The sequence below is a fragment of the Chinchilla lanigera genome, unplaced genomic scaffold (genome assembly GCF_000276665.1).
Source record: "Chinchilla lanigera isolate Chin_1 unplaced genomic scaffold, ChiLan1.0 scaffold00068, whole genome shotgun sequence".
Taxonomy (NCBI): Eukaryota; Metazoa; Chordata; class Mammalia; order Rodentia; family Chinchillidae; genus Chinchilla; species Chinchilla lanigera.
In genome coordinates, this window is record NW_004955469.1 from 6,236,341 (window position 1) to 6,245,901 (window position 9,561).

The 9,561-nt window shown below is 45.5% G+C and overlaps 1 protein-coding gene across 2 annotated transcripts in view; it reads right to left on the bottom strand.

The window, feature by feature from the left end:
- Nucleotides 1-312: 312 nt before the first annotated feature.
- The window catches only part of LOC102023140 (chromosome unknown open reading frame, human C2orf44), a 25,101-nt gene continuing 15,852 nt past the window's right edge, over nt 313-9,561 (bottom strand). For both annotated transcript variants that reach the window (XM_005400370.2, XM_005400371.2), the window contains exons 2-4: nt 7,549-9,367; nt 3,906-4,020; nt 313-1,145 (exon numbers count right to left, since the gene is read on the bottom strand). In XM_005400370.2, the coding sequence (XP_005400427.1) occupies nt 916-1,145; nt 3,906-4,020; nt 7,549-9,348 (2,145 nt within the window). In that variant the 5' untranslated portion in view covers nt 9,349-9,367 and the 3' untranslated portion in view covers nt 313-915. The remainder of the gene's footprint in view (nt 1,146-3,905; nt 4,021-7,548; nt 9,368-9,561) is intronic.

A 9,561-nucleotide genomic window follows, 5' to 3' on the forward strand; every position in this document is an offset into this window, starting at 1 on the left:
CTCAAATCACGGGAAAGTTCATTCAGAGCGCGCTGGGGGCCTCTTCAGCAGGGTGTGGGCCTGTCAGCAAGCTTTCTCTGCTGTTGCAGTTTTGGGGGTGTTCTTGTTTATCTGTTTGGAGACAGGGTCTCACTATGTAGCCCAGGCTGGCACTGGACTCTCCATCTGCCCGCCTTAGTCTTGCAAGTACTGGATTATAGGAATGCCCCACCACAGCTGGTTCAAATTGTTTATTTTTTAAATTTAAATTTAAATTTTGGTTTTGTTTTGACACAGCATTTCGCTGTTCCTGGCTGGCCTTGAACTCACTATGTAGCCCAGGCTGGCCTCAAACTCATAGCGATCCCCTTGTCTCAGCCTCCCGAGTGCTGGGATTACAGGCAGGCACAGCATTAGGTTTAAATCCTGGGAGGAAAGGCCAATGTCAGAACCACCTCCAGCACCAGGAACCCCTGGCGGCAGAAGTCAGTGTTTGGCCTCCTTTGCATGCTACTGATTCCTGCTGCTCTGAGGCTGGAAACACGCTGCAGCATATGCTCACTGCTCCGCACAGCACACCTGGCCCTCGTCTTAGAGCTAAGATGAGCGACAGTGCTGACCCTAATACGGCATTAACACTGCTTTGGACAAGGGACACAAAGCCTCGGAGAAACCGTAAAACACAAGTCACAGGGCATCAGTGTGGCTCTGCCCTAGGAGCTCCGCCCTTAGATGCAACTCCAGGGTCACAAACACGAAAGCGACCGCTTTCTGAGCCATCTCACAGAGACACTGAGTGCTGCCACCGGCCAGCATGCCGCAGCCCAGGGAAGAACGGCAGAGCCCCGACCACAGTGCTTCCCCTGTGACACTTCGAGACTCCCCGGAGTCCATGGTGCAGCCCGACCTGCTCCTCAGTCTCACGGGGACCAGGGATCAGGCCGCACCATCCATGCGGCGAGGACAGCTGGGGGTGTCCTGGTTCCGCGCAGCAAGGTCTCCACAGCCTTTGGAAGAAGGGGCAGGGTCCTGGCTGTGAGAAAGAGAGTCCCTGGAGACCTCGGAGCTGGGCGGGCCACCATCCCGCACAATGAGCACCTGGGTGGCTGTGAAAGTTAAAGGAATGAAGCCTTCGCTGTCAGCAGAGAGCAGGATCCAGTGAGAGTCTGCCAAGAAAAAAAACCATGCGGCTAATTTAGGGAATCAACACTATAAAGAAAAGAAGACTACAAAAAGAAAAACAGCCCAAACCGCAGCACTTGAGAGGCTGAGGCAAGAGCATCAAGTTAGAGGCAGCCTACGCGACCCGTAAGCTCAAGCCTGCTCCGGCTACCTGGCAAGATCACGTCTCAAAACGCCAAAGCAAACCAAACCCACGAAAAATAGCACAAGGAAAATGCCATGCATGGTGCTATGACCCTGAACCCCCTGCACTCTGGGAGGCTGAGGCAGGAGCATAAAAGGTTCAAACCCAGCCTGTGCCATTTAAGAGACTTAGGAAGACCCTGTCTCAAAATTTTAAAAAAGATCCTGGGTTCAATCCCCAGTACTACAAAAATAAAAAAAGTGGCAGCAGAAGAAACAGATGACTGAAAATGTTTTTTACTATAATATTGAACCTCCTCATCATAAGATTTTACAGAGAACAGGAGATAAAAGAATGGATTGTTACTTCGGGTAAGGTCAAGTGGGTGTGGTAGTGCACAGCTGTAATCCCAGAACCCCAGAGTCTGGGGCAGGAGGATCACAGAGTTCGCTGCCAGCCCAGGCTACATAGTGAGTTCGAGGCCAGCCAGGACTACATAGCAAGACTCGGTCTCAAAAAACAAAACAAGGCTGGGGATTCAGCTCAGCAGCACAGCGCCTGCCTGGCAAGTGCAAGGTTGTGAGTTTGATTCCCCATACCGGAAAAAAAAAAACAAAAAACAAAAACAAAAACAAAAACAAAAACAAAACAAAACAAGCCTGGCATGGTGGCACGTATCTGTAATCCCTGCACTCAGGAGGTGGAGGCAGGAGGATTTCTGTGAGTTCGAGGCCAGCCTGGGCTGCAAAGTGAGTTCAAGGCCAGCCTGAACTATATATCCCCTGTCTCAAAAAGAACAACAAATGAACAAACCAAAACAAAACACAAAACTTAGGGTAAAGTTAGATGATCATCTAGTCAGTCACTTTAGTACAGCTAAAGGACACGGGCCAGGCATTTATACGCCATGCTATACATATAAGCTGTGTGTGTGCACACAGGTGTGCTTCTGTGTGCACATTAAGGGTGGTGTCAAAGTTCCCACCTTGCCTACAGTATGTTCATCAGTTTCTCCAGAAGCAGTATTAGTTGGGAACAATATTTTGCAGAACATTCCTCATTCTATAGATCTGTAGTAACCTGAAGATACCCTTCCAGAGAGGAAGAGCTGACAAGAGCAGACTACAGGGGTCCAGGAAATCCCAAACCATTTGTTCTAGGTTGACTTAGGAGCCACTAGTGTAACATGATCTCCACCCTTTCTGGATCCTTTAAGTCTGTGTCTCACCTTTTGACCTGTGATTTCACTTCTGAAAATCTGCACTCCCCAAAATAACAAAAATATGCAGAGAAGTTTTTCTTAGAGTTATTTATAGTGGTGAAAAACTGAAAACCCCCTAAATGTGACAAAGAAAATGTAGCAAAGTAAAATACCACACACCTCTGAAAAGACTATTAACCCATTCATTTAAAGTGGCAATTATAAACCAGGCATGGTAGCGCACACTTGTAATTCAGCCCTGGGGAGGCTGAGGCAGGAGGATCGCCATAGGTTCAGGGCCAGCCTGGACCACATAGTGAGACCCCATCTCAAAACAAACAAAAAGATGAAATGACAGTTACAAAGCCATATCATAAATGTAGTTGTCAATACAGAAAAGGCTGTTACAATGTCTCTTTCCTCTTCACTTAGAAGTTTCAGCCTTTGCCTGGTCAGGGGCAGTGGAAGGGTCCCAGCTGCCAGGAAGCAGAGACAGGGGAGATACAGAGTAGCTTCCCGGCAGTGCTCCTGGAGACCTGACCTTCCACAGAGGCTCCGCCTCCTAATGCCACATTTAGCCACCACGCCCCCATCGATCAATCCTGAGGCACACAGGGGACATCCAGATATAAAGTGTCCCAAATGGTAAATGGGAAAAATAAAATACTTTATGTTCAAAGGGGGGGCCACTCTTACAAGAATGAGGCCTAAGGAAACAAACACGTTCCGTGTCTGATGCATGCAGTCACCACGCGGTCCCTGGCCATGCAGGCGTGTCCCTCCTGTCCCCATGCTGGCTTCACTTGAGAGTGGCAGCTCCCTGAAGGATATTCTGCAGTGCTGCTGCTTAATCTTTCAGAACAGGCATGGGGCGGGTGTGTGTGTGTGTGTGTGTGTGTGTGTGTGTGTGTGTGTGTGTGCTGTGACTTCCTTAACACTGTTGTTTCCTGCTCTGTAACTCTTGTCTTTTCGTGTGCACATTTCATTATTTTGTCTACACTCTAATCCTCAGAGAACAGAGCCTGTACTTTCCGTGTGTTTTGCAACTGCTAACTGGCCTGGGCAAAGCACAGGCAATCAGTAATACATGCCAACTACCTGGTGAATCATTGGTTTCCGGCAAACCACTGAATGTTTGGTATAGATTAGTATTTTTCCTTTTTTTCTGGCAATGCTGGGGTGTGAACCCAGGGCCTCCACACTGAGCTACAGCCCCAACCCTTTTCTACTGTTTATTTTGAGGCAAGGTCTCACTAAGTTACCAAGATCTTGAAGCTGGGCTTGAGCTTGCCATCCAGACTCAGCCTCAGAGCGCTGGGATTACGGGCACTCACACCACACCTGGCTGAGAGGCCTCATTTCCTGACAAGTGGAAGTAGAGAAATGGGGGAAGGACGGGGTGTTCTGAATTCAACCTACCGTGCAGCATTTCAACGAGAGAGAGACCAAACATCTGCTGAATCACACCGAGCCTCAGTTTGCCACTGCAGAGAAGCACCGCTCTTTTTTCAACAGGACCCACATAGCTAGGTTTCTTCAAGTAAAACAGAAGTTGTTAAACTGATCACAAAAACAGTGGAGTTAACATTTTTTTTTTTCATTGGGGGGGTTAATTTTTTGAGACAGGTTCTTGCTTTGTAGTTCAGGCTGGCCTTGAACTCCCAAAGATACTCCTGCCTCAGCCTCACAAGTGCTAGGATTATAGGCACTGCTACCATATCAGCTCTTTGGTTATTTCAAAAATCTACACTCTTGAGTTACTAAAATAATAGTTTTAAGAAAACACTAATACTTCTTCTTTTTTTTTTTTTTTTCAAGGCAGGGTTTTGCTTTGTAGTCCAGGGTGGCTTTGACCTCACCATGTAGCTCAGGCTGGCCTCAAACTTACAGTGCTCCACTTGCCTTAGCCTTTTTTTGTTTTTTTTGTTTTTGCTTTTCCTCCAGTACCAGGAACCAAACTCATGACCCTGCACTTGCCAGGCAGGCGCTTTGCCGCTGAGCTAAATCCCCAGCCCCCACCTTAGCCTTTTGACTGCTGGGATTACAGCTTGCTATAAATGTCTTTTAGAACTGATATATAAATCCATGATAATCAAGTCAATATGGTACTGATAACATTTTAGATAGAGATCAGCATGACAGTAGTTATAGTATCAAGTATCTAGAATTACATTCCAATATACATATTTACATATGACAAATATGGTAAAATAAATTTAGTGGGATAAAGGTGGATTTTTTTTTTTTTTTTCTGAGACAGGGTCTCACTATGTATCCCAGGCTGGCCTTGAATTTGTGGCAATCTTCTTGCTTCAGCCTCCCAAATGCTGGGACTATAGGCCTGCACTACTATGCCTGGCAAAGATAGATTTTTAATAATGTTGCTAGCACAACTGATTATCTCTTAGAAAATAGAAGTGGATCATATACAAAAATGAAACTAAAGATTCAAAAATTTGTATGTAAACCGGGAGCACTATAATCCCAGCACTGAGGGATAAGGCAAGAGGATCATAAATTTGAGTCCCACCCAGGCAACTAAGCAAGACTCTGCCTCAAAAATTAAAGGGGCTAGGATGTAGCTTGGTGGTAGAGTGCCCATGAATTTAATTCCTAGTACCACAATGCCCCACTTAAAAACAAAGAGCTTAAATGCAAAAACTAAAATATTCTGAAGAAAATCAAGAGATCGTATGTCTTAACTTCTATACTATCTGAAAAACTCAGATAAACTGATAACCTAAGAGAGAAAAATCAACATAGGCAATTCACATTCAACTGGCTGAGAAGCATGACAATATACTCAGATTCACTAAAAGTGAAATGATATCTCATGCTGACCGTATTGGTGATACATGATGAAAAGGACAATCTTATATTTTTCTGGTGGTGTGTGATAATGCACTGTTTAAAACATCCTTGAAAGGCCATACAGACTTCCTTTTTTGTCTTTTTTTGAGACTGGGTCTCGCTATGCAGTTCAGGCCGTTCTTGAGCTCATTTTGTAGTCCAGGCTGGTCTCAAACTCACAACAATCCTCCTGCCTCAGCCTCCCGAGTGCTGGTATTACAGGCTTGAGCCACCACGCCCGGCTCTACAGACTTCCATCAAAACTATAAACATACATATTCTTCAAATGTGCACTTCCTCTTCCAGAAACTAATCCAACAGAAATAAAGGTCCTAGCTGGGTATGGTGGCGCACACCTGTAATCCTAGCACTTGGTAGGCTGAAGCAGGAGGATCACTGCAAGTTCAAGGCCAGCCTAGGCTACAAAATGGGTTCAAGGTCAGCCTGAACTACATAGTGAAATCCCATCTCAAAAGACAAAAAAGATAAAAGAAAAGAAAAAAAAAAAGAAAGGTCCTAATCCAAATGGATACATACACTATTTCAGCACTACCTAGAGGGGTCAATAACTGAAAACACAGTGAGTGGTGATTTTTATTGTATTGTATTGGACTTTTTCGTGAGTACTGGGAATTGAACTCAGGACCTCACACTTGCCAGCCAGGTGCTGTGCCACTGAGCTATATCACCAGCCCTGGTGAGTGGCAATTTACAAGAGACTAGCTGAATAAACAGCACATCCTCAACATGAAGCAGTGCACCCTGTGAGTCTGTTTTGTAGAACAATGACAAACCACCTCACACATACCTATGGTATATATTTATGTAGACAAACATCTGTGTTAGACCATATGGGTATGGAGAAAAATACAGAAGGATCCACTCAGCTGCTGGTTAAAGTGGGTTATGGGAAGGATGGGGTATGGCCACATTCAATGGGAAATCAAGTATCTATGATAAAAACACATATGATATGAACCCATTTAAATAATGTATCCTTGCTAGGCACAGTGGTGCATGCCTGTAATCCCAGTACTCAGAAGGCTGTGGCAGAAGGATTGCCATGAGTTCAAGGACAGCCTGGGCTACATAGTGAAACCCTGTCTAAAAATAGAGAGAAGAAGAAAGAAAGAAAGAAAGAAAGAAAGAAAGAAAGAAAGAAAGAAAGAAAGAAAGAAAGAAAGAAAAAGAAAGAGAAAGAAAGAAAGAAAAAAGAGAAAGGGAAAAAGAACCAACTCTTGCATATGCATAAACAGATACATATAAAACATTTAAAATGAACCCAACTTTCCTATAGCTGGCTTTTTTTGGCGGGGGTACCGGAAATCGAACTCAGGACATTGCACTTGCCAGGCAGACACTGTGCCACTGAAGTATATCCCAGCTCCTATATCTGAAAGCATATCTCCACTGTATAAGGAAAAGGTTTATACAATGCAACTGAAAATATACTTCTTACTGGCTGGGCACTGTGGTGCATGCCCGGAATCCCAGCTACTTAAGAAGAAAAGGCAGGAAGATGGAAAGTTTCTAGGACTGAAAGGTCAGCCTGGGGAACTTACCAAGACCCTGTCTGAAAACAGAATTAAAAAGTAGGGTATATTGCTCAGTGGTAGAACACTTACTTATCATAGGTGAGGCAGGCCCTGGATTCAATCCCCAGTATCAAAATATAAATATGTATTTTTTTCTAAATGTAAATTGCCAGAGTGAGTGAATGGTCATTTTTTTCCACACTAAGTGCATGGTAAAGTCAGGGTGTACACCAGTGTGTGCCCATCTGGTTGGTAGGTAAAGAGCCAGCCAATCTGCACAGGTGTATCAACTTGCCTGTAACCTAACATTCCCAGGTCAGTGAAGTACAGCACCCCTTCCTCCTCAATACACTTCCTGCAGTGCCCACCAAACGCAGGAGCTTTTATACACAGTTGTAGCTCCTTAAAGAAGTTACTTGACAGCTAGACATGGTAGCATACACCTGTAATCCCAGCACTTGGAAGGCTGAGGCAGGAGGATCACCACAAGTTTGAGTCCAGCCTGGGCTACAAAGTGAGTTCAAGGCCAGCCTGAACTGCATAGTGAGACCCTGTCTCAAAAAAAAAAAAAAGGGCTGGGGGTTTAGCTCAGCGGCAAAGCGCCTGCCTGGCAAGCGCAAGGTCGTGCGTTCAATTCCCGGTACCGGGGAAAAACCAAAAAAAAAAAAAAAAGTTACCTGGTAAATGATGTGAACATAAGGGGGATCCTTAGAGGAGGGATATACTGGAGACAATTTCTTCCTATTGTATAGAAAATCCCTGAGTTCAAAAAGACATTGCTGTATTTCAGTCACGTTCCTAGATAAAATTTCCAGGTCCTTAGTTAGTTGGCTAGTTTCCTTCCCCAATTTCTCTCTTTGAGGAACATTTGGAGGTTCTGGCATGCTGGTGAGTCTGGGCAGTACTCCCTGGGCCCAGGAAGCCCTATGCAGTGTTTCCAGGGCAATGGAACCATCCAGGATACTGGAAGGGGGACTTTTAATTTCTTCAATAAGAGTTTTCCCAGGCTTTGTACCCGGACTATTGGTGTTTGCTGTTAACAAGAGCTCTCTGTTTTGATGACAATAAACTGGGGAAAGACTTTCAATTAACTTTTTTCCATTTGCTTTGTTTAACAGACCATTGAAAGTGGCATCAGCACTCTGGGTTTCATTAGATGTTACCGAGGATTCTTCTTCCCACATGACTTCTCTAACAACCAAGCGAATGACATACTGGTCAGACTCTGATGAAGGAAGAAATGCCGCATCAGTGGACTTTTGTTTTCCTACCAAAATTAGTAATAGTTTGTCTGTCATGAAACTTATGCCTTTTGGTCTTTCGTCAGTCTCTAAATGAATCTGCTGGACATTTGGCATTGAAGACGAAGTGACAGAATAGATCAAAATTATATTACAAGTATTAGAAGCCACTGCCACTACCTGTGTTTTGAGATTAAATGCTATCAGATCAGGAACTAGAATGCCTGGAATAATGACTTTTCTGGCCGTGGTAACCTCTTTCCCAAAGGTCACAAGGACCAAATGAGAGGAATCCTGGCCCGTTCCTGTCAAGTAGTCCTTTTTTCTTAGACAAATAAGAGCACTTCCCTCAGACCAGGGTCGGCTGAAATGTAAATGAGTCAGATCCAGAAGATCTGAAAAGGAAGGAGAAGCTGGTACTTCAGAATCTGTTTCAGAAGCAGCTGCCTCCTCATCCACAGAGGACCTCTCACTACCAGCTGGAGAAATGTGCAGACCAGCGTATTCACCATTAGTTGGGACATCAACGGTGTCAGATGCATTTAAGCTACAAATCTTAGCTAGTGGAAGCTCCGTGGTGACAGCAACCTCTGAGCCCACAGTGGCCCTGATGGAGCAGACACGGCTGTCCACATTGAAGAGGGGGCAGGAGGAGCACCTGTGAAGTGTCTTCTGAGCACTGGCCCAGACGTAAGACTGAAGGCAGCTGCCTACTGCTAGCACGAGCCTCTGGCCGTCCCGGGTCCAACATGCACAGTGAATGCGGCCTTGGGTGCCGATGTCCACCCTCACCCGGGAGCTGTCACAGTGAACACTGGGGAAGACGGAGGCATCATGTGCAGTCAGCACAGTTAGGACAGTGTTTTTCGGGTGCCACACACAGCCCTGGGGAAGGACAGGGAGAGACTCTCTAATCTCGGTGGTCTGAGACATCAGCCATTTGCTTGACCCTGTAGTGGTGGGACACAGCTGCCACACGGTTACACGGTCCTTATGCTGGACAGCAAGCAGAGCGGGCATGCCAGCTGGGTCAGGAGGGGCCCAGGAGACGCCCCAGACGTGTTCAAACTGACCAAGGATTCTGGAGTCCCCAAGCTTGACCTCTCCACTGTGAAGCTGTAACTCAGTCAGGACAACTTGATTTCCATTGGTCCAGGCAAGCCCGTGGGTGGGGTGTAAGGCTTCATGCAATGCGTTCAGTCCAGTCCTGAGCAATCTCCCTTTTCCTAACTCCATCCTTTCTGACAACAGTGATCTGAAATGATTAAGAAAAAAAGCTGCACCATGAAAAATATCATCAGACAAATCTAGAATACTGGCCATATTAACAGTTAAACCATTCACAGGTCAATACTGTGGCATACACCTGTCATACACAGGTCAATACTGTGGGATACACCTGTAATCCCAGCACTTGGAAGGCTGAGGCAGGAGGATCACCACAAGTTT